The sequence below is a fragment of the Scylla paramamosain genome, chromosome 14 (genome assembly GCF_035594125.1).
Source record: "Scylla paramamosain isolate STU-SP2022 chromosome 14, ASM3559412v1, whole genome shotgun sequence".
Taxonomy (NCBI): domain Eukaryota; kingdom Metazoa; phylum Arthropoda; class Malacostraca; order Decapoda; family Portunidae; genus Scylla; species Scylla paramamosain.
This window is the reverse complement of record NC_087164.1, coordinates 25,147,423-25,172,422: the sequence shown is the minus strand read 5'-3', so window position 1 is coordinate 25,172,422 and position 25,000 is coordinate 25,147,423. Positions and strand designations below refer to the sequence as shown.

General features: G+C 44.9%; 2 protein-coding genes across 4 annotated transcripts in view; one reads left to right on the top strand and one right to left on the bottom strand.

The window, feature by feature from the left end:
• LOC135107058 (amyloid-beta-like protein) overlaps positions 1-13,318 on the bottom strand; it is a 79,818-nt gene extending 66,500 nt beyond the window's left edge. Inside the window, exon 1 of the mRNA XM_064016661.1 lies at positions 13,159-13,318. Within this exon, the coding sequence (XP_063872731.1) occupies positions 13,159-13,233 (75 nt within the window). The 5' untranslated portion in view covers positions 13,234-13,318. The remainder of the gene's footprint in view (positions 1-13,158) is intronic.
• Positions 1-25,000, top strand: part of LOC135107060 (thiopurine S-methyltransferase-like) — a 182,078-nt gene that overhangs the window by 37,519 nt on the left and 119,559 nt on the right. For all 3 annotated transcript variants that reach the window (XM_064016664.1, XM_064016663.1, XM_064016666.1), the window contains exon 2: positions 11,697-11,818. The gene's annotated coding sequence lies outside the window, so the exon portion shown is untranslated. The remainder of the gene's footprint in view (positions 1-11,696; positions 11,819-25,000) is intronic.

The following is a 25,000-nucleotide window of genomic DNA, read 5'->3' as shown; positions in this document are numbered from 1 at the left end:
TACTTCCCCCTGTAAGTCAGCACGAAACAAGGAGACTCTTAAGCGAGCCACAGCAAATCCTTCCAACAGTGAGGTCGATGGAGCCCAGGAGAGGACGAGAAGGGAATAGAGAGAGAGAGAGAGAGAGAGAGAGAGAGAGAGAGAGAGAGAGAGAGAGAGAGAGAGAGAGAGAGAGAGAGAGAGAGAGAGAGAGAGAGAGAGAGAGAGAGAGAGAGAGAGAATTTTTTAGACAGTAACCATCTGATCGTGCATTGGCTCGCCGCATATCAAAAATCATTCGCAACATACTTGAATATAATCATCACCACAGTTTCTGAAAGACTGGTAGGAGAGAGAGAGAGAGAGAGAGAGAGAGAGAGAGAGAGAGAGAGAGAGAGAGAGAGAGAGAGAGAGAGAGAGAGAGAGAGAGAGAGAGAGAGAGAGAGAGAGAGAGACTGGTAGGAAGGATATAGTACCACAGTGACAAAGAAAAGAAACAAGAGAAAAAAAAATAAAAAAAGACCCTGGGAGGGGGAATGCCACATACGTACAGTCCTGCTTTGGGTGGAGGAGTGGCGCCTTCTGCAAACAAGTGTCGCGTTGGGCGAGGCTCCTACTGCCCATGTAAGCCACGAGTCACGCCCATCGCACCTCAGAGCATTGTAGCATCAAGTAATCACGAAAAAGATGTGAATAAAGAGAGAGAGTGAGGTGAGGGTTAGTGGTGCTTGGTACCACTGAGTTTCGGGTAAAACTGAAGCATTAAGAGCGGTGATAGAGACTATTACGTGTGTCTGGAGGGAAATGTGTTAAGGAATGAAAACAAAAAAGGACAACAGGGAGGGCAGAGTTTGTTAAGTGTGTTTTGGAGGGAAAGTGTGTTGGTTTTAGAGAAGAAAAGGAAGACTGGGCGAGGAGAGAATTTGTACAGCGTGATTAGAGGGAGTGTGTTGAATAAGAGAAAGGAAAACAGTATGGATAGAGCTTGTCAAGTGTATTTGCTGGGAAAGAAGACATGACGAGGGTAGAGACTGTTGACTGTCTGGAGGGAAAGAATTTGATGGTTAAGAGAAAAATGAAGACAGGGCGACAATAGTTTCTTAAGTGTATTTGGAAGGAAAAAGTGTTTGTTAAGAGGAAAAAAAGGAAGACACTGGAAGATAGAGTTTGTTAAGCGTGTTTGCAGAGGAAGAGCGCGAGTTGAGAGGAGAAAGGAAGACAGGACAAGAATAGATTTTGTGTCGTCTTTGAAAATGCTGCAGAGTCATTGTCTTAATAAGTGCGTTTGAAGGGAAAAGTGTGTTAGGTACGAGGAGAAAGACTGAGTGAGGATGGCGTGTATGTGTTGTTTGGTAAGAACTGCTACTATTAGTACTATTAATTTTCTCCCACTACTACTACTACTACTACTACTATACCACCACCACCATAAAAAGCACTAGTACGACTTCAGCCCCCACACAGTATCAAGGCCACACCAGCCATACCCTGTTTGGATCTATACGCTTGTTTTCCTTCGGGGAGAATTGGCAATTAGCTTTATTTTTCCTTAATTCTTTTGTTCAAGATTTCGTTTCGCTGCCAGAAAAAAAAAGAATAAAAACACGACGGGAAGAGAGAGAGAGAGAGAGAGAGAGAGAGAGAGAGAGAGAGAGAGAGAGAGAGAGAGAGAGAGAGAGAGAGAGAGAGAGAGCTATCAAAGGCTTCCTAATGTAAAACACTTCTGCGATTCGTCTTGGCTTGTGAATTTCAGCAAAAGAGGAAGAGGAAGAAGGAAGAAGACAGGAAAGGAGTGAGGAGAAAAAGTGAAAAAATCCGACAGTGATGGTTTAGGTAGTGGTGGATGAGAAAGAAGAGGAGAAAGACGAGAAGACAAAGAAGGATAACAAGAAGAAAGAGAACAGAAGGAAAGAGAAAAGAAGAGGGCGTAATATAGTGTGGGTGGCACTGAAACTCCTGGAGGAGGAAGAGGAGGAGAAAGTGAAGGAAAAGGAAGAGAAAAGCAAGGAACGAGTAAGAAAGAGAAGAGAAGAGAAAAACAGGGCAATATAGACAGGGTGGTGGTGGTAGTGGAGGAGGAGGAGGAGGAGGAGGAGGAGGAGGAGGAGGAGGAGGAGGAGGAGGAGGAGGAGGAGGAGGAGGAGGAGGAGGAGAGGCACGAGTAAGACAAGACCAAGGAGAAGGAGGAGGAGGAGGAGGAGAGGCAAGAGTGAGAGAAGGCAAAGGAGGAGGAGGAGGAGGAGGAGGAGGAGGAGGAGGAGAAGAAGGAGGAGGAGGAGGAGGAGGAGAGGTAAGAGTAAGGAGTAAGATGAGGAGGAGGGAGAGGAGGCGTGTTGGAGACAATAGTTCAATGAGAGGTGGAGAGACAGTGAGAGGTTTACCCCTTCCCCCCTTACTGTGCTTCCCTTCCCTCCTTTCATTGTTAGCCTTTTTCTGAAGCGGACTCTTTCCTGACACACCTTTCACTTCGGTGCAGCATCTCCCGGAGAGGACTGGAACCAGGAGGAGGAGGAGGAGGAGGAGGAGGAGGAGGAGGAGGAGGAGGAGGAGGAGGAGGAGGAGGAGGAGGAGGAGGAGGAGGAGAACGATGGAGGAGATACGTGGTAGAACGAAAAGATAAAATAGAAAACGAAAAAGTCATACATACTCTGCACCAGGATAAACAAGACTTTCTCCCTCACTTAATTATTAAAACACACACACACACACACACACACACACACACACACACACACACACACACACACACACACACACACACACACACACACACACACTACGTAGCAAATGAAGCCCTATTCTACAATCCTGCATCAAGTGACACGTGATTACCAAGTGCTCGTAGTATTGATCTAGCCACCCTCGCTACCTGGCCCCACCTACCCACCTCACTTGCCTCGTGGCCAACTCCCGGTCAAGGGGCACTGCTCTCTCTCTCTCTCTCTCTCTCTCTCTCTCTCTCTCTCTCTCTCTCTCTCTCTCTCTCTCTCTCTCTCTCTCTCTCTCTCTCTCTCTCTCTCTCTCTCTCACCTCTGCTCGGTCAAGGTGAGAACACTTCATTAGCTTCACACTGCGCCTTCTACTCTCGATCTTAATTGAATCCGCAAGACGGAAAATGAGAGAGAGAGAGAGAGAGAGAGAGAGAGAGAGAGAGAGAGAGAGAGAGAGAGAGAGAGAGAGAGAGAGAGAGAGAGAGAGAGAGAGAGAGAGAGAGAGAGTGTGTGCCCCTTGAATAAGTCTGATTCTCTTGTTGATTGATGGGAAAAGGGAAAACAGGATGGAAATCGAGTAGTACTTTTATTGACTGGCTGGTTTCGTCGTTATGGTTTCCTCAAGGGAGGTGAAGGGAAAAAGGTTTCTTCAACTCAGTTCCCCGAGGAAGCCGTAACGGGTAAACCTGTCTGGAAATAAAAGTACTGAACCTTTCCCCTGCTTCTCCTTTCCATTCTGTGAACATTATTAATTTAGCCGTGTTTTCATTGTTGGTGGATGTTATAGTGATAGTTGTGGTGGTGGTGGTAGTAGTAGTAGTAGTAGTAGTAGTAGTAGTTGTAGTAAATCACTCATTTATTCAGCTTTATTTCCCAACACGCGCGCCAAAACACGTTTCATCTATCACGCACACACGCACACACACAAGAAAAATAAGTAAACAAAAAAAAATGAAAAAAATAAAGAAAAAATAAGAACAGTAATAAATAAAGTTACAAAATATAGAATAGCATACAATTGCCAAATTTAATTGCAGATTTTAACAATATACACCATACATATATAAAATATTTGTCCAAAGTTCATAATATAATAATACAACGTGGAAACTAAATAAAATATTCCCCCTAGTAGTAGTAGTAGTAATAGTAGTAGTAGTAGTAGTAGTAGAATCTTGAACTCCCTGGCTTTCAAGAAGGACGTTTCAAAACACTTATCCATCAATTTTGGATGATACTTTTTGACCTTTCTTTAGAGACTGGCACCAGTGAACATTTTTTTTTTTCCGAACTTTTTGTTGCCTTGAGTAGTGTCCCTCTTATATCAAAAGACCGTAGTAGCAACAGCAAAAATATTAGTCGTCATCATCAATCTACTAGGAATAACATACATAGGTGAACCACACGACAGTAGGTCACCGCCAATAGCGCCGTAACTTACCCAGGCACAAACATGAATCGCGCCCCACTCCATCTCCCTTGGGTCAACACACGGCGCCCGCCACATTCAGTAGAGTAGAAAGAGAAGAGCAAATGGGGAGACGAGAGGGAAGAGTAGTACACGTCCTTCTCTACTACTGTCGTCCATTACTATATGTATACGCGATGACCAGTGACGAGGGTGTGTGGCTGGTGCCCGCCTCTCCTATTTGCAACTGTGTGTACTCTGTTATATACATGGACCGTGAGAATGAGAAGTGATGGCTCTCTCTCTCTCTCTCTCTCTCTCTCTCTCTCTCTCTCTCTCTCTCTCTCTCTCTCTCTCTCTCTCTCTCTCTCTCTCTCATACACATGCGCCCTCGTTTCTTTTTATTTGCACAAGTCCAATTAAGGAATATTTTGTAAGAAGGTGTGTGTGTGTGTGTGTGTGTGTGTGTGTGTGTGTGTGTGTGTGTGTGTGTAAGTATTCTCAGGGCCAAGCAGGAACACGAACACTTGTGCATGAAAGCCGGCGTGGATGACTGGGGTGTTGGTGGCGGCAGTGCTGGAAAATAAAAAAAAGACCCCTTTCGCAACCCCAGTGCCAGGACTCCCGCTGCCGCCTCATAAATCACGCTTCATTTACTGACCCGCAACTGAGACACGTACTGGGGCGAAACACACCACGCAAACCCTCCTTTACCTCAGAGCTAGGTCATCATCCACAACCCACCAACGCAGCAGCACCATGACTTACTGGCACTTTCCCCCTACCCCAAATCCCAGCGTTCACTCAGCCCCGTCCAGTCTGCAGATGCCGCTTCTTGTTGCTATTTGCATCATCAGCGAGGCAGTGACGGTACATCGGCTACTAGGAACAAGGAAGTCCTAATATGGGAGGAGCGTTTATATTCGTTGTACGTGCTGGTGAACTTGACTCCTGCTGTACTGGAGGTCAACCACACGAGGTCAGTAGTGGCGACGGGAGGGATGTGCTGACTCCGCGGTGCTCCCCGACACACACACACACATGCAAAGGGAAAATCACGAGCGTTTCAGTGAACATCGATTTCAGGCACCAATCTTACCTGTCAGGGCCTTGCAACACCTCTCCCTCTCTCTCTTTTACTCTCCCTCATGACCGCCAAACTAGCTTCACCGCCTCTTCTTCCCCTTCTCCCTCAATCACTACTATCACCGCCTCTTCTCTCCCTCCCTCCCTCCCTCTCTCATGACCGGCCAGCTAAGTGAACTGCCTCTCCTCGCCCTGCTTCCTCAATCACCTCCACTACTATCGCCGCCACCAACACCCCCGATGAAGAGCCGGTAATGGAGTGTCTGCAGTCAACACAATCACAGCCAGACAACTTCATTAACACACCGTCTCATTCCGAACACTTATTACCTAGGCTCCCCTCCTCCTCCTCCTCCTCCTCCTCCTCCTCCTCCCCTTCATTCCACACGCCGCCGCCTCCGCCGCCTCCTAGTCACTCACTCTCTCCTCCCTGTCCCTCCCTCTCTTAGTCATACCTCCTTACCTTCTTCCCTCCCAGCTGATCCCTCCCTCCGGTCACGATGCCAGCCAGCCCGCACCTACTTAAGCTTCAACGCCGAGAGAGAGAGAGAGAGAGAGAGAGAGAGAGAGAGAGAGAGAGAGAGAGAGAGAGAGAGAGAGAGAGAGAGAGAGAGAGAGAGAGAGAGAGAGAGAGAGAGAGAGAGTCCATGTGATATTAAATTAACATATGTACCAAATTAGAGCCAAATTAGAGAGAGAGAGAGAGAGAGAGAGAGAGAGAGAGAGAGAGAGAGAGAGAGAGAGAGAGAGAGAGAGAGAGAGAGAGAGAGAGAATGCATGTGGCCCATATGATATCAATTTCACAGTAAATTAACATGTATACCAAATCAGCATTAGACAGCATTAACGAGAGAGAGAGAGAGAGAGAGAGAGAGAGAGAGAGAGAGAGAGAGAGAGAGAGAGAGAGAGAGAGAGAGAGAGAGACCATAATCCTCATAAGACGCACGCCTGCCAAGAGTGTGTCAGGGGATACGAAGCCGGCGTGCTGTGGTGTCGTGGTTCAGAACACTCAGACGAATTAATCAGACGGTACGAACGTTAAGTTTTTATGTAAGTTCCCCCGGCAAGCATTACTCGGGCTAAATTCAGGGGTCGTATCCTCAAACCTTTCGGCGCATTATCTCTGCTTTTAACATCCTTTAATTGAAGTTATACGAGTTTTTTCAAGGGTGTTTTCATGATTCTTGTGACGGTGTAACGGATTGTACACCACTGGAGAAATGGCCTTGAGAGCTTGACTAATCACCACTGTTGTCTTTTAAAGTAGTTATTAGGAGTAAATAGGGTTTCAAAATTGTATCTCTGAGCCAGTGGTTTGCTGGGACACAGTAAGGCACTCGGGACTCTGGTAAGGGCTCCACAATATACATAAAACGGGGAGATGGGAAGATCACCCTTCAAAGACATTACTACAGTAAACCCTCCAGTCTGGTGCAAATGATATTATGACAGGATGGGAGGGCGAGCAGTGAAGGCAATGAAAGGGCTTGGTGTGGCCACAAGAATCGCTCTAATGTCTCCCAACCCTTCACATAAATCGCTATTGTAAACCATCCTATGAGACCCACGACGCTTATAATCACCATCACCTTCTAATATTCTACTACAGACAGACATACCCCAGTCATCCCCAATGTGCCGATTGCCCGCCTGTCTCCTGCCACTCCGGCTAAATTTATCTCCTTTCACCATCTTGTTCCCTGCCTGCCTTGTCATCTTTTCCCATTTTTGGATTGCTTTTCATACTGAAGCTCTGCTAATTTCACTCAACTCTTGCCTCTTTTTCCCAGACGTGCTACACTCAGTATGTCTTTACACCGCAGTCTCGTTACCCTGTCTACTTGAAAGATTGTGGCCTCAGTGGTTGTGCCAGATCAATGTTATGCAATCTTGTGCCGCCCTTGTGTGACAGGATACAGTTAAGTCAGTGCGGCAGGAGTGAACTGTGGCATTTGGTAAGTCCAGTGTGTGGATGAGACAGCAAGGCAACGAGAGAGAGAGAGAGAGAGAGAGAGAGAGAGAGAGAGAGAGAGAGAGAGAGAGAGAGAGAGAGAGAGAGAGAGACTGTCAAGACGCTCAAATCCTCGCCGCACGCCATGCCTTTCTCTCTCTCTCTCTCTCTCTCTCTCTCTCTCTCTCTCTCTCTCTCTCTCTCTCTCTCTCTCAATGAACCAAAGCAAGCAATGATATGTAAATTTCAGGCACTATTCCCCCTAATTTAAAGGCAAAGTGCTTATATAATTTGTACACACACACACACACACACACACACACACACACACACACACACACACACACACACACACACACACACACACACACACCAAGCGCCACCCTAAGACGATCTCATTACATATATTTTTTCCTCCCCGCTCTGTAATAGGAACACCGCCACTGTCCTAGCGAGGGTGAGGGGAGCTGAGGGCCTTGTGTGTGTGTGTATGTGTTCGCCGCACCCGCCAATACAAACTCTCACCGGGGTAATCCTCACTCCTCGCTGCCACTGTCTCTTAAATTCTGAGGGCCGCGGTGATAACAGTGTATAGCAGGCACGTGTAAATAGCCACTCAGGTCTAACTCACTCGAATCTTTGGGGGATTCTTGCTGCAGTAGTGGCAGCAACTTGCCGTGTATTAATGGCCGAGGCGTCTGTAGGTGGCTGCCATTATCACGGGGCCTGCTGCATAATTCACGGGGGAGGAGTTACTGGCTAGCCCGCCACGCTGCTGCAGCCCCGACATCACGCTACTAAACATGCTACGCTACTTGACATGGGAAAAAAAATAAAAAGATAAAAAAATAAAAACCTTTCTCCCCTCGAGTCGAATTATTACAGCACACTTAACACACACACACACACACACACACACACACACACACACACACACACACACACACACACACACACACACACACACACAACGTTCGTATACTAGCAGATAACAACATTTCAGCGGTGCGGAGTTGCATCATCGGCCTCATAACCCTGTTTCCCGCACTCGCCAGGCCGGCTAGGCAGATTGGTCAAACAGAAAACATTAATCACACGGCAAAACAACATCCCCTGCAATGGATAGCCTAATGCAGCACACTGTTGCCGCCGACACAACACTCTTCACACACACTCACATATACACACACACACACACACATTCCACCTCGCCAATGGGAGTCACAACTTCCTGAAACGTTTACGTGCTGCCTTTTCATTTCAGTATGCACCAACCCTTTCCTTCCTGTCACACTGGTAGCCGCCATTACCGAGGGCGTGGACGTGTAATGCAAATGAATCCACGTTAACTATTATTGTTCCTTCTCTTGCAGTAAGCGACTAAGAATGTAAGCCTCTCAACTGTGTGCTGATATATATTGACATATGAAATCATGAAATGTACTGCAGATATTCACCCAACATTGGGAACACAAAGCTCTAAACATTATGTAGTCTGCTGTAACTTTCATCTCCAATACGATTCATGGCAGATCATTTTTTTTTTTTGTCATTCAATCCTCAGTGTGTGAAGAGTCGTCATTACTGGCAGTGCATGTGTTTAGTATTGATAGAGAGGGATTGAGAGTAGTGCAGGCCAGGTACTGAGGATGCCTGTAATGCCTGAAGGATGTAGATGCAACTGTAACACCTTAACAGTTAGTGAAGTCGTGAATAACATTGATGACTTCACTGTATGGCCAAGTCGTGGGTAAGGATGATCATGACAGAAAATTCCATGTACTTTTTTTTTTTAATCTCCCCTATGGCCAAGTCGTAGGTAAGGATGATCATGGCAGAAAATTCCATGTACTTTTTTTGGTTTTAATCTCCCCTATGGCCAAGTCGTGGGTAAGGATGATCATGACAGAAAATTCTATGCACTTTTTTTTTAATCTTCCCTTCACATTTTCATTACTCATATACATCTTACGCTCCCATTATTATTTTGATACAGTTTTCCAATGTGAACGCAATGCCGTATTTTAGTTAACTTTACCCCAGCCTTTATTTCCACACGAGCAACCCGGCTCAAAGTATTTTGCCTCACTCCATCATTCATTTCACACTTCACACCCGATGCTCTCCCACGCACGATGTCATATATTACAAAACATGCATATCATAGGCAGAGTTACTTTTAATTGTACTTCTCCCCTGTCCCTGTTCGTTCCTGAGGTAGAATATAGAATAGTGTAGTAAGATAAACTTCGTATATACTGTTTCGTGTGACATTTTTATATCCACCCACCCACACACGCACTTTTATTTATCTATCTAAAATTAAACTTGCATCCATTCAATAACCACTTTTAATCCCTGTCTCGTAAATCTCTACATATTCAGATAAATCCACAATTAGGAAGCTTAAGTACGAGATATCCAATTGAAATGGCGTAATCATATGATTACGTGTATCGATTCAAATGTTATTCAGACTCTATTAACTGTGTATCAACGAAAATGAAACTAGATGAGAACTTTTTAGGGAGATGGTACATGAATTTTTTGTTGACAGCCAGACTTGATTAGGCACGCAGAATGTAACACTTTAAGGTCACAGCAGTGTTTTGTACTTGAGGTTGGCACGTGAATAGAAACCTTGAAAGGAAACATTGTAAAGAAACCCATGTTGACCGTAACCTGAGCAGAGAGAGAGAGAGAGAGAGAGAGAGAGAGAGAGAGAGAGAGAGAGAGAGAGAGAGAGAGAGCGCTGGAGTATACAAGGATGAAACACGTGTAGACTTCTCAAGCTAATGGAGGCTTCTGGTGTGATCATTCCCCTTTAGACTTTTTCTTCCTAACAGCTAGTCTCTTCCTGACAACAATAAAACTCAAGCAGAACAAAGCGAACCACTCCTAAGAGGCAACCAAAAAGTATTAAGTCAAGAGCACACACTTGGTATACATGCTTATCGATACACTCAACTTTTGTATCTTCACTACTTGTATTCTTTTTTTATTTATTTATATTTTTACAGTTTTCCTATCTCATATTTCCTCTTTCCGCTCCCCGTTCTCTCCCTTCCTTCCCTATCTCTGCTTGATCTTCTCTCTGTCTCTTTCTCTCTCCCCCATCACCTTCCTCAGTGAACGAACCCTAGTCAGTATTATCTGAGGACCACACTCTGAAACGCTTCCGTCTGCACCTCTGCTATATTTTGAAAAGGTTTTTTTTGAAGTGACAGGTTTTTTTAATGATGTTTTATGGTTATAGTGACGGATTAACATTTCTGTATTATTAACAGGAGAAACACCCTTGAGAATCTGGCTAAGAATCTCTTTGGCCTATGCAAGTGGTGAGAGAAGAAGACATTTCAGAATACCTGCCAGAGTCTCAAGCCCCGTGTATCGCGAGCTAGTTTACTAAAAGAAGTGAATGGGACTAACGCAAATAGCTGGAAGTCTTTCTCGTTCATGCTTTATAACATTATACTGAGAATAAAGTGGAATGGATACACGTCAAGAACATTACGAACATTACTGCAATGACTAATACCTCACCATATTGTTACGTTTTCTGAATGTACGATCCGCATATTAGTATTCATGAAGAGCTTATGACTCTACACTTACATTGCCTCTCGAGCTATTAGATGATCCCCCTAATACGTGCTATTCATTGCCAAACGCCTTAAAAATACCTAATTACATGAGTGAATGCTTGTGATTACCTAACAAAAGAAACCCCGTGTAATTGGCCGGCTTCTGAGTGCAGCTATACTACTTCATATCCCGTAGTGGTAAGCAAACCCGAGGCTCATTACTTGGATAAGGTTAACTGATAATGAGTTTGTTTTTCCAATAGAGATGGAACAATGGTATTGCGGAGAAAGCGAGAGAGAGAGAGAGAGAGAGAGAGAGAGAGAGAGAGAGAGAGAGAGAGAGAGAGAGAGAGAGAGAGAGAGAGAGAGAGAGAGAGAGAGAGAGAGCGCGTTCTGGAATATCCGAGTGCTCATTGTAAGAGTAGGTAAATTGTAGCTACTGGAAGCATTGTTAAAACTTAGTGTGTTTTATATTACAGATTTGTTTACTGTTCTATTCCTACTCTGACCACTGCTCTCCCCTCAATAAAACCTTCACACTGCATGAAAATTTTTACGTGTATTTTCGGTTCACAGTACAATATATTGGGAAGAAACTTTGTAGAGAGCAAGAATCTACTTCACCCATGCAATGCCTCACACCAGCACAATTAATACTATACTCCACAGGGTGTCACTCAGCCTGCCTGTGGTGTTCATTTGGTGACTCCATTACACAGTGAAGGGGAATTTATTGACAGTTAGACCATGTTACACTGAACCTTTGATTTTCAGATTCACGTCTTGTTCATGATTGATTTTGAAGGATAATTAGTTGATACATACTAAATAAACTACAGCCAGTGTGCCAGATTGTATTGTAACTGTGATGTGGTGATTATCTCTTCCTAACTAAGTAACTTTGCTCATCATTCTATCAAGCCTGATAACTCAGAATTAGAGTGTCTTCACTAATGGCTGCGAATTGCAACTTCCAGGTTGTGGGCGAAGCACCTCAGGGAGTTACCAAGTTAGTTCGCCCACATCGCTGTTTCGCATTACCTAAAAAAGACGGTAACACTACAGGTCGTCCGTGATACATCAGCACGCCATTTTACAGGTGAGGGGTTTTGTATGTATCATGCAGGTAATTCAATTGTTTCTGTATTGTCACTGATATAATAATACCATTGCACAATTTGGGAAGATGACAGCGCCCTTTCTATAAATTCATATTTCAATCTGTTAGAGAACAGAAAGCAAAATTGTGAGAGTGGAAGGGGATGAACTAATTAAAAGGACATGAAAGTAAAATTTATGCATTGGGTGTAAGAGGGAAAGTAAAACCAATCACGAACAAGGAAGGGACTGGTTAGTGTGACAAATAACTAACTTTTTTCCCCCTCACCAAACTACCTATTCACAAATAGTTACTCAGAGTTGAACATAAAATATATTATACATGTGTTTAAAACGGCGAGATTAAAAAGTGCATGTACAGAGGGTTGAAAAATCTTACAGCAAGGAAGATAATGACGTAAATATACTTAGACATATAGTATGCTGTGTGTACCGTATGTATGACAGATATGTATGTGAGAGAGAGAGAGAGAGAGAGAGAGAGAGAGAGAGAGAGAGAGAGAGAGAGAGAGAGAGAGAGAGAGAGAGAGAATTTAAGACAAAATAATTTCCCACAAAATAAAATAGTATGAATCCAATGATTGCATCCATCACAATGGCAGCCGCACAACATACCCAATCAAAACTACAAATAATGGGTCAGCGCTCCACACCCACAACGCATACCAGTCAACACCACACACCAACGAGTGCCCCCTGTGTGCTGATTACTCTTCCCGCTGCCCTGTACCCGGAGTGCTGCTGCAGTCAACCTACGGGGCGGTCTTCCCTGTTGAAAGATTCCTGGTCCTTCATGATATCTTACATCACTTCCTGTTCATTGTTCAGCTGGAATTTTGTTCTTAAGTCTGAGAAAGAGAGTGGGCTTGGAGGTATTAGATCCCCGACAACCGGACCTAGGACACCGGCAACTGTTATTTTTCCCATCAGAGGTGTCCCAGGGGACCAGACGCCCGTGGCCGAGGCTGGATTAGGGCAGCCGAGTAGGGGAAAGAGCACAGGTGAGGGTGGCGGGCACGGCAGACCTGCCCACACCAGGTGTGTTTAAGTTACCAGGTACTGTTTTGGCGTCGCCTCTCGCCACACACCTCACCATCGCATCCCTCTCAGCTACCCTACCCCTCGCCCAGGAGAGCACGCTGGTCTCTGTCACCACTGCCCATCGCGGGCCACACGCCCGAAAACGTGCAGTTAAAAGGAATCGATGAGAGCGCCATCAACTCTGCCTTGCCCAGCACACCTCAGGGATATCTCCCTCTAAATGCCACAATACCCGCACCAACCCCACACACCAACACACAACACAACACAACTCCTTACCTCGACATATCCGGCGGCGAAGGAAGACGCCCACAGGACACTATGAAGTACAGAATAAAACACAAACAAAGTCATTTTGCCCAGACCGCCCAGATCCTCACTCTCCAATGGTTCACGATCAACTGACTGCTAGAATTGTCTCCCAGGATACTGGAACCTTGTTTATCCGCAGAGCCGCCCTCGTACGCACGGCGCAGAAATGTCGTTTTTCCATATAACACTATTATACAGCTTCATACGTATTTTTCTAGCTCTATTTAATTTATTACTTGATATTTTAAAGTAACTTGCTGAACATACAGGGAAATGAAAGTGTATATAATGTTCCCTGTCATCCACGGGGGAGCGTAGCAAGTGACCTTTGGTAATACACAAAGGAAGTTTGGAGAACTTTAGGCATATGTAACGCATTTCCTTCATCGTATTCTGGTTGCATTTCACGTCATGGTCAATATTTACGTAATTTGTGAGCACCTACATCACTCTGCGGTACTGGTGAGATGTTTATTAATGAGCATACTATCCTCACGGTAGAGATTATCGTACATCTGGCGAAAATGGGTGTTGGCTCACTGCTCCTGCGCGGTCAATACAGGCTTCAGAAAGGCGCTATACTTATTGATCGATTGTCTCTTTTAGCTGTCTTGCAGTCAGTTCTTGGAGAAATATATTGCTCAACTTACATATCCTAGCTGAAAAATACTCCTTACATGAACAAAACGCACATACATTATGGCAGGCCTCTCGCGATGCCTCTGTCAACCAACTTCTGTCTATTTCTTTTATGTATTTAAATTTTTTATTATGTGGAAGAAAAATAAGAAGCCAGAAGACTAATATCAAGGAGTTTCCCTGAGTCATCGTCAATACTGTCTCTCTCTCTCTCTCTCTCTCTCTCTCTCTCTCTCTCTCTCTCTCTCTCTCTCTCTCTCTCTCTCTCTCTCTCTCTCTCTCTCTCTCTCTCTCTCTCACGTTTTCTGGCACTATCTATTTCTCACAGTCTTGTCCGCCTGTCAGTCTATGGATTTCTCTTGCTGCAGCTTTTCCACCCCGTCCCCCTATCTTCACCCCGGCGTCCACTGCGCCACGCCCGCTGCTCCCTCCCTTGCTGTCTTCAAGGAAATAATTTGTATTTCAAGATTGAGAATAGGGTTTCCGACGGAGCCAAGCCGGGCGCATCGCTCTGGTGCCAAGCCCATGCGTTGAGGAGCGCCTCGCGGGCTGCCGGTGTCGCCGCCGCCCAGTGCCTTGCGCGGCGCTGGACCATGGGCACTGCCTCAGAGGTGGTGGCTTGCCCCCATGCTGTTTGTTACCTCTCTCTCTCTCTCTCTCTCTCTCTCTCTCTCTCTCTCTCTCTCTCTCTCTCTCTCTCTCTCTCTCTCTCTCTCTGTGTGTGTGTATGTGTTTGTGTGTGTGTGTGTGTGTGTGTTAGTAATTTATTATTTTTATTAATTATTCCACTGTTCATATTTATATATTTATTCATATGAGAAGTCAGGTGGATAGACAGATTAGAGATATTGGTAGTTAGATAAATGAACAATAGATACATGCATAGATGCAGTGTATGATGAGGCGTTAGGTGTGATAGTTACAGTGACGCAGGTGTTTCGACGAGAGGCGCCAACACCGATCGACTTGACAGTGTACTTAGGTAAATTGAGGACAGTGCAGCAGTCAAGGATTTGCTTACAATTAAGAGATATTCTTGTCACTGGTGTGTATGTGTGTGTGTGTGTGTGTGTGTGTGTGTGTGGGCGCTACTAACTCTTGGGTGTAATTGACGTCATTCTTCATGATGGCAGACGAGACAGAACAGACTGACTATAGGGCTTGTGATACCCATCGAAGCGTTATATACCTTGGATCAAAACCCTCGTTATCTCGGCACGTCGTCATCTCGCTGGCTCTCAGATGTTGAAGGAAAGCTACTCGACCAGTCCTGGGACGTGACTCTGACATGTAAGCGATATTTTTCTTCCTTTTCCAGCTTCTTGGGTTTCCAGAATAGTAACTAATTCACTATATACGTAAACATTTTCCCCAGACAAGCACTATCTTACCAAGGACCATATTCTGAAACACCTCCGCGTCGCAACCCCCCTACATTGAGAAGGCTCTAAAGTTACACGGTTATTTAAAGGTGTTTTTACGGTTCCGGTGAAAAATTAACAAAATTTCTACATAATTAACATGAGAAACACACGTGAGAATCCGGCTAATCTTCTCTGTGGCCTTTGAAATTAGTCGCCGTGAGAGAACTGACCATTTCAGAATACGTGGTGGTTCCGCGCACCACTACAATGTCAAGACCACTTTTCATCTTAAGGTGTGATGGAACCGTCCATTGAGGGAGAGAGAGAGAGAGAGAGAGAGAGAGAGAGAGAGAGAGAGAGAGAGAGAGAGAGAGAGAGAGAGAGAGAGAGATATTGTATCCTGTTCCGGTGTTGCACTAGTTGTTTTAGTCATCTGTTGGCAATGACATCTTTCTGTCACTGCTTGTTAACTGTATTTATTGTGCTGAAAATATGGCATTCTTCATCACACACACACACACACACACACACACACACACACACACACACACACACACACACACACACACACACACACACACACACACACACACACACACACACACACACACACACACACACACACACACACATCTCTGCCCTTAAACCCTCCAATATACGGAACGGGTAAAGGCTTAGGATTGGGTTAGTTGGTGTGCCGTAATGTGGATGTTTTGAAAGACGCAAGAATGGAGCTTCATAACAGATTAGCCCTTTTACGATTCGCTTCCTATGGTGGATTGGTGGATCATTGTTATCATCCTGTGTGTGTGTGTGTGTGTGTGTGTGTGTGTGTGTGTGTGTGTGTGTGTTTATGCCTGTCTCTTGCTGTGTGTCTGTGTGTGCTTCTTTGTAACTTCCCTAAGCCATAACTTCCAGCAGTGTACATAGGCTCTTGTCTGTACTACACATGATAGGTGGGGTCACGGAGATAACTCGTAGTGACTGACCTTGAAACTGTGTGAACTTTGAGTTTTGTAGCTAGGGACTGAGAGAGAGAGAGAGAGAGAGAGAGAGAGAGAGAGAGAGAGAGAGAGAGAGAGAGAGAGAGAGAGAGAGAGAGAGAGAGAGACTAACGTTAGGGTGCCAGCGGGGAGGCAAAATTTGTAGCCAGCAATTGCCTTGTTGTCTCTGTGCATATACCAGGCGACGCTCCCTCCCTCGTGGCGCAGTGCAAGAGAAATACAACCGCATAGGAAACAGACCAAAAAAGAACCAAGTGCTTATCACCCCATTCGCTCTGTCATATTAACTTAATTTCCTCCCCTCAAGATCCTCACAAGCAGATTAATCAAAACTAATCAAAAGAAGGGGTACTCAACTGGCGGTATTGAAGTACATTGGCAGTGACAGCGTGATTGGAAGGTGATGTTTTTCAAGGGTATAAGGAATGGGGAAGGTGAAGAAGCTGTTTTGTGAGTTGCAGGTGACGACAACGAAAAGGAAAAGGAAGTAGTGACAAGGGTAGCGTCAGAGTCTGATTAGTTAAGGGTACAGGGAATGAAAGAAGGATAGATAGATGTTTTAAGCTTATGAAAAATAAGGGAGGTAAAGAAGGTGGCTTTAAATGTACGGTAGTAAAAAAAAGAAAGGAAGGAAACGAGTAATACTTAGGACCATATTCTGAAACACTTTTGCCCACATCACTTTCAAAAGGCTGAAGTTACATGGGTTTCTTAAAGTGTTTTTTACGGCTCTAGTGACAAATTGGCAAGATTCCCATATTATAAGCGGGAGAAACACGCTTGAGAACACACCCAATCCTATCTGTGGCCTTGGACAGTAGTGGCGAGAGAGCAAAGCGTTTCTGAATACGGGAATGAATGAAGGGATGAGTGAATGATTGATACTTGTGTTACTGTTAATGGAAAAAAAGAAGGATGAAAGGATAGAGTGTGACGTCATAGGCTGGCCAGGGTGGACAAGGTGACTGGGTCTGCCAGGTCATCGGTGTCACCCGCCACATCGACCCCCGATGAGAGGGAAAGGAAGTGAGGCGAGGGACGGACGGGGGCACGACGAGGGAGAGGGAGGGAGGGAGGGAGGCAGAAGGGCAAAACGTTTAACTTTCACTGGTTATGGTTCTCTCTCTCTCTCTCTCTCTCTCTCTCTCTCTCTCTCTCTCTCTCTCTCTCTCTCTCTCTCTCTCTCTCTCTCTCTCTCTCTCTCTCTCTCTCTCTGTCTCACATGTGTGTATGTGTGTGTGTGCGCGCAGAGAGACAGAGAGAGAGAGAGAGAGAGAGAGAGAGAGAGAGAGAGAGAGAGAGAGAGAGAGAGAGAGAGAGAGAGAGAGAGAGAGAGAGAGAGCAGAAAAGCTTGTTACGCCACTAAAACATTTACGGATGTCAGGTACAGTAATGAGAATGACAGTTACCCCGCTATCCCCCGCAAGCCCTCAAGGAACAACACGCTTCTCCGAACTTGTGGTGTACTCTGCGTCCTCAGATGAAGAGAAGGAGGTGAAGCAGTAGCGGCAGGAGGAACAAGAGAGTGAGGAGAAAGAAGGAGATGAGAAATAAGGAAAAGAGGCGAATAGTAGCAATAGGAAAGATAAGAAGGAGAGAAGGGAGGAGAAACAAGGAAACGAGGTAAAGCAGTTGTGGGAGGAACAGGAGAGAGAGATAGAGAGAGAAGAGGAGGAAGAGGAGGAGGAGGAAGCCGACGTTAATGCCTGTACAAAACTCATCAGGCTGCCTAATTATTACTGCATCAGGGAGGCCCGCGACCCATCACCAGGTCAGGGTATGAGGGAAAAAGGAAGAGAAAATATCAGAAAAATGTACCGCCCGCCAGCCCGCCGGCCCGTCCCCTCTCGCAGATTCCTCAAGACAGGCGGCGGCTCGTGTCACTCCCCTGCAGACGCGTATAGCTTGTTAGCGTGATGTACCGGGAGAGAGAGAGAGAGAGAGAGAGAGAGAGAGAGAGAGAGAGAGAGAGAGAGAGAGAGAGAGAGAGAGAGAGACGTGTGGTAAAGGTCTTTCCCCGTCGCTCCCCCGAGGCCTGTTGGCTGAGTCCGCTGCGTTGATGGGGACGAGACATTCTCATTCACAGGGGGAAAATGACCGACGCTTCCCAAACAACGGTAGCAATCTGAATACTGCACCCCGGAAGACGTGTGTGTGTGTGTGTGTGTGTGTGTGTGTGTGTATAATTCTCTCTCTCTCTCTCTCTCTCTCTCTCTCTCTCTCTCTCTCTCTCTCTCTCTCTCTCTCTCTCTCTCTCTCTCTCTCTCTCTCTCTCTCCTTCCAAGCTGTGAGTGCACCCGAGAGCTCAAATAACAAAAGTTGAAAATGCTGTCGCCGTTATTAAAGTGGAGCTCTGTATGCATATGCTTTTGGAAAACTTGGGGAACTCTCTCTCTCTCTCTCTCTCTCTCTCTCTCTCTCTCTCTCTCTCTCTCTCTCTCTCTCTCTCTCTCTCTCTCTCTCTCTCTCTCTCTCTCTCTCTCTCACGCCCCTCTCCCTCTTCGTACTCAATCATGAATAAGTTCCTATTGCACCAATGAAATCGGAGTTGATATAGGGGAGGAGAAAGAAAAGAGAACACACACACACACACACACACACACACACACTTCGGTCACTGACACACGGGGAATGACAGCATGAAGAGGTGGAGGGAGCATGCGGATGTTGATGCTGTGTGGTGGTGGTGGTGGTGATGATAGTGGTGGTGGTGGTGGTGGTGGTCGGGAAGGCGGAGTATGCAGCTCGTCAGGCGTGTTATTTCTTTCCCCGAAGATAGGCTTTGCTGAACGATGCGTGAACCTTTAGTATGATCAAAAGCTGAACGTACTACCTGCGTGTGTGTGTGTGTGTGTGTGTGTGTGTGTGTGTGTGGGTGTTCAGGTTGTCAAGGCTGCGTTCCGGTGCACGTGATGTGGCGTGGATAAAGAACACGCCACAAGAACAAGGGATAAAACACTAAGCTATTACCAGCAGGCGTTGCAAGGCTCGATGTGTGGAGTGGTGGTGAGTTGGGAAGATTGTGTGAGCACTCTGGGACTACTTTCTCAGGGCCCTGCTTACTCTTTACGAAAGGGGTGCTTAGGTAGGCCAGATGGGAGGTTTAGGGACTCAAGGGGGTGGTGGGCGTAGTGCCAGTAAGAGGAGAAAGGACTGAAGACTCGGTACACTGATGACTCCCACAAAATTTTCTTACTCATCAGCCCAAGACCGAAATAACATTATGTCACGCTCTTCTGGAGCATCGCTCGGACAATAAGAGAGCTGAACAACAGCCTTGTTGAGCACGTCCCACCTCTCGTGCCCCGCCTCTGCGTGCGGCCGACGAAGCCAAGATTAATCCAATCAGAAGTCAGCCTTGGGACTTGAGCGAGGCCCGCGTGGCGCCCCCAGCTTGCCTGAGTTAGGACGGCCATCAGGGCTACACACGACCTCGTTACTGTAGGGGAGCGGAAGGACCAGATGGAGGGGCTGAAGTAAGGGGCTGAATGGAGGGGGCTGATGGAGGCAAGGCAATGGATGAACGTGGCTGGCGGAGGCAACAGATTAAACAAAAAGGCCCTAGACGGGAGAGGACCTCGGACAGATGGTGTTCAGAGCCAGCCAAGTTTTATAGAAAGGCTGCAGGGAGGCAAACATTAACCTCGGAACGATTTCGTGACTAAATTGCTCGGGTGACGTGCCTCTGAGCCACCTTTTACTCTCCTCCTCCTCCTCCTCCTCCTGCCCATGCCCCGCCAGAGCCTCAGACCCTCCCAGACCTCGAGGCACCACCGACGTCGCGTCGCTGACCAGTGTGTGTGTGTATGTGTGTGTGTGTGTGGTGGGGAGGGGGATGGAGAAGCATTATTGGTATACATATTACTAGTAGATGTACTGTACTCGTAGCTCCGTTACTTTCGTTGGAAGGCAGGAGGTGCAAATTCAGGGAAATGAAAACAGCTATTACTGAGTATTGATCACCAACTGATATCACACACACACACACACACACACACACACACACACACACACACACACACACACACACACACAAATTTACGTTTTTATATCTTCACAGCCTTGCATGCCTACCTTGTTTTCCTTGAAACTTGAACACGCACATGGCTTACCTCTGGAGGTCTGTGGCTTAACGAGAGCGAGAGCGAGAGAGAGAGAGAGAGAGAGAGAGAGAGAGAGAGAGAGAGAGAGAGAGAGAGAGAGAGAGAGAGAGAGAATATCCTCATTTCCAGCTTTACTCAACGCGACTGTATGAAACTGCAAGCGCCACGTACGTAAGCGTTATGAAATTGGTGATGGAAGTGAGGGACTGTGATGTCAAGTGTTTAACATGTTTTTCCCGAAGTTATTGTGGATTTCAAGGATGTTTTCATAATAGTAGTCATAATTAACAAGGATTCTGCACCGCGTGAGTAGGAAAAATGTTCGTGAGAATCGGAAATAATTATCTCTGGTGTTTGGAAGTTGTGGGAGCACACAGCGTTTTAAAATACGAGCCGAGGTTGCCAATTATCGAGACCAAAATGATGGAGATAATATTGAAAGTAACCACAACAGAAATTACAAGAGCAGCCACGACGGACGACAGCGATGGCGACAAAGACGACAACATTATCATTGCAGCTTACACCGTTTACTTCAATGTAAATGTTAGTATATAATTTCCGTGGTGGAGTATGAGAGACAAAATTAAAGACCCCCTCCGTGCCGGCAATATGACTAAGAAAACTTGATGTAGCATATTGGTATTTCGTAACACTGTGACCTGTTATTTATTATTAGTTAGTTATTATTTGTAGCGCAGTGTGTTGTCCTCACTAATATCACGGTTATTAATACTGCGACCATTACGTGTCAGTGGCGCCATCCCTCGTCTGACTAGTGGCATTCTCAGCCTGGCCGCCACAGCCTCACCTGGACCACTGAGCAAGTTGTAGGCGTGTTTGCGATCTGCTTTCTCTCACACCAACGAATGCTTTATTATTTTTCATTTTTCTATATAAGCGACTGATTTAATCTGGCCTAAGTGCGGCTTACGCGATGCCAGCAGATGACGAAAATCTGTTTGATGGTCTAAACTGCCAAAACCTCTTTGGTGGGATTACGTAAGATTTAATGTAGAAATTGTTATGGAACAGCAAATTTTAATGGCATGGCAGTCACTTGCAAACAATTAATTCCTGAAAATAAAATTTACACAAGCTTGGTTTTTATACAATTAACTCTGGGGTGCGTCATGAAAATCTATTAAAAAAAAAGAAAAAAAAATCACGCTCGCGCACTTCGGGACCCAAACATGCAAAACCATTTCAGATTTTAATGGAAATTCAAAAGAGTGAGGCAGTAGGGCGGCCGGGTGTGCACTGTCATCAAACGGTGCCGCGGGTCACTCAGGCACGCGGGTCCCTGTATGCAGGGCACCAATGCCTTGCTTCCTGGCCTGCCTCGCCCGTGTTCTGTAAAGAGAAGAAGGCATTTAAGAGTGATATCTAATACTACTCATCATGTTTCTCACTGAATGATTTATTTTTTTTATAGACCGTATTTTTTTATTTTATTTGTTTATTCTTACTTATTTCAAGGCTGCGAAATCTTTTAATTTCTTATTCATGTTCAAAGTCTGTGCAGCTGTTGGAAGTGTGTGACTTTTCCGCGATCATGAAAGTCAGAATATTTGACATGCCTTAAGATGTTCGTCTCCAAGAAGTGTGTATCGTCTAATTAAAAACAAAAATATCATATAATGTTTTGGGCCAAATTCTGCAAGCGCATTCAAAGATGGAATTACGTACATTTATATGCGTGCTGGCTGCTGACTGTCTGATGCAAGCACGTGGGAACCATTAAGTTGTTGGTGGCAAATTGAGCTCTTCCGGATATGGAGTTCTGTATCTCCCTTTCAAGAGATAAAAAAATTCTCTCTCTCTCTCTCTCTCTCTCTCTCTCTCTCTCTCTCTCTCTCTCTCTCTCTCTCTCTCTCTCTCTCTCTCTCTCTCTCTCTCTCTCTCTCTCTCTCTCTCTCTCTCTCTCTCTCTCTCTCTCTCTCTCTCTCTCTCTCTCTCTCTCTCCATCCTTTCCACGAACACGGTGGTGACAGGGTGGTGTTGTCTAGACCGAGTGTTATAAGTTTTCAGGTCACCATCAGCGGCAGTGCACAACATTCAGCCATTACCGCCGTGCCGTCCATCACACCAGGAGAGAAAGACACGCCGGTTAGCCAGACCCTTGTCACATAAACTCTGGTCACTGGTACACAGCGAACAACTTCAACTACACTTACAATGAGGAACACACACACACACACACACACACACACACACACACACACACACACACACACACACACACACACACACACACACACACACACACACACACTTTACTTTAGAAGTTAGTTTGAAAGCCGATGACATGATGATAAATTAAGTTTTTATTTATTTTTTCCAATTGTGTAGGAATTTATTAAGAAGAGGGAAAAATAATAATGATGTTAAGGAGGAAACAGTTCGTGTCTCTTTTCTTTTGTATCTAAAATCATCATCATCAGCCTTGATTAATCCATTGCAGAGGAAAGACCTGCCAGTGACTAGAACCGTGTAAGCCAGATACCACGCAACGCAGTCTTCAGTCTTATTAGCGTGGGAGCTCCTAGCATGCGTGTGTATAAATGACCTGACACACGGTATCAGGCCAGACAGTTGGCTAGGTTGTTACTGGAATATGTTTGCTGATGGCATTACGAGTTCAATCCTGAGGCATGATAGGGATAGAAGCCGCGCCGAGAACTCCAAGAAGATATCGATGAACTGTTGAAAAGGGACCAGGAGTGGATTGTAGACATCATTGCTTCTGAGAAAAATATGATAAGATTGAGAACATGATATGAAATCGGAGGGACGACCATAAAAGTTTGAAGGGAGGAAAAGAAAATTGTGTGTGTGTGTGTGTGTGTAAGTTATTGAGTAAACCTTCACTTGTTGACAGATTAAATGGTGAAATAAGAAGTTGATATAAGCACATAGGCAGTGACGAATGACTGAATTTTCTTGACGTGGTTATGATCTGCATGTACGTTACTCATAAGACAACACTCGGATTTGTCTCTTCGGCTTGAAACATGCTTGAACGAAACCAGTGTTAAAAAAAAAAAAGCTGAACTAGAAGAAGGAAATTTGAATGTACCGAGAATGTTGCAGTATACCAATGATACAAAGAAGGATTTTGTACAAAGAGCTTTATTTTAGCTGGCAGTACAGACTTGAATAAAACCAAAAGGAGACAGGTATTATGAAAAAGAAGCCAAAGCAGAAAAAGAAAATGAAAGATGCCGAGGATGTCCTCAGATAGCAACACAAAGAACGGGTACAATGAGGTTGATTTTGGATTGAAGTACATACTTGAATGAAACACCAAGGAGGCAAGTGTTAGAAAAAAGAAAAAAAAAAAGAACTAGAACAAGAAATGAAAAGATGTCGAGAACGTCACTGGATACGAATACCAGAAAGAGATGGTACGACAAGGATTACTTTGCCTTGGAACCCGTACTCGTACTTGAATGATGCTCCAAGAACATAAGAACATAAGAAATAAGGGAAGATGCAAGAAGCGACCAGGCTTAAACGTGGCAGTCCATGTATAAAATATAACTACCTATTTCTACTTATCATCCCCATCCATAAACCCGTCTAATCTTCTCTTCAAGCTCCCTAATGTCCTAGCACTAACAACATGATTATTGTGTCCGTTCCACTCATCTACCACTCTATTTGAGAAATAATTTCATCCTATCTCTTTCCTAAGCCTGAATTTTTCAAGCTTGAACCCGTTATTTCTTGTTCTATCTTGGTTGCTGATCCTAAGAATTTTGCTGACATCTCCCTTGTTATAACCCTTGTACCACTTAAAGACTTCTGTCAGGTCCCCTCTTAACCTACGTCTCTCTAAAGAATGTAAATTTAACAGCTTCATTCTCGCCTCGTAAGGAAACAGATAGGTATGTTGCAGAGGAAAAAGGATAACATTAGATAAGAAATACCAAGAACATCACTAATACCAGCGCTACAAAGAGCGGGTACATTTTTTTCTGTGCCTTGGGATACTTAACTGAATGAATCCCCAAAAAAGACATATGTATTGCAGAAGAAAATGATAATATTAGCGATACCAAGAACGTAACTAGATATAAATATTACAAAGAAAGGATTCCTGGAAGCTTTTGTGACAGAGAATACTTATTTGAAGAAGGGGATAAAAAAAGTTAGGAAAAACTTGAAATAGGAAAATAAGAGATAGTAGGTAACGAGAGCACTAGATATAATACTACACAGAAGCTAAAAATATAAAACATCCGGCACTGAAAATAGAATGGAAAAAAATGACACATGGTAATGATACTCAAATGCGTCACTGAATGGAGGAAGAGGAGGACAGAAATGATTAAACCGTTGTAAAGTTGTCCAGATAGTCTTTTATGAGAGCTGTTAGACGATAGACGAAAATAATAACGTTTTCCGGCTAGGGGATAGTTTGTGTGTGTGTGTGTGTGTGTGTGTGTGTGTGTGTGTGAAATAGACACACTTGTATTGACATGTGCGGAGGCGTTTGGAAAAGTAACATTCAGAAACAAAGCATGACAAGTGTGATACAACCGTATCAGTTACAATAAAATGAACACACACACACACACACACACACACACACACACACACACACACACACACACACACACACACACACACACACACACACACACACACACACACACACACACACACACACACACACACACACACACACACACAC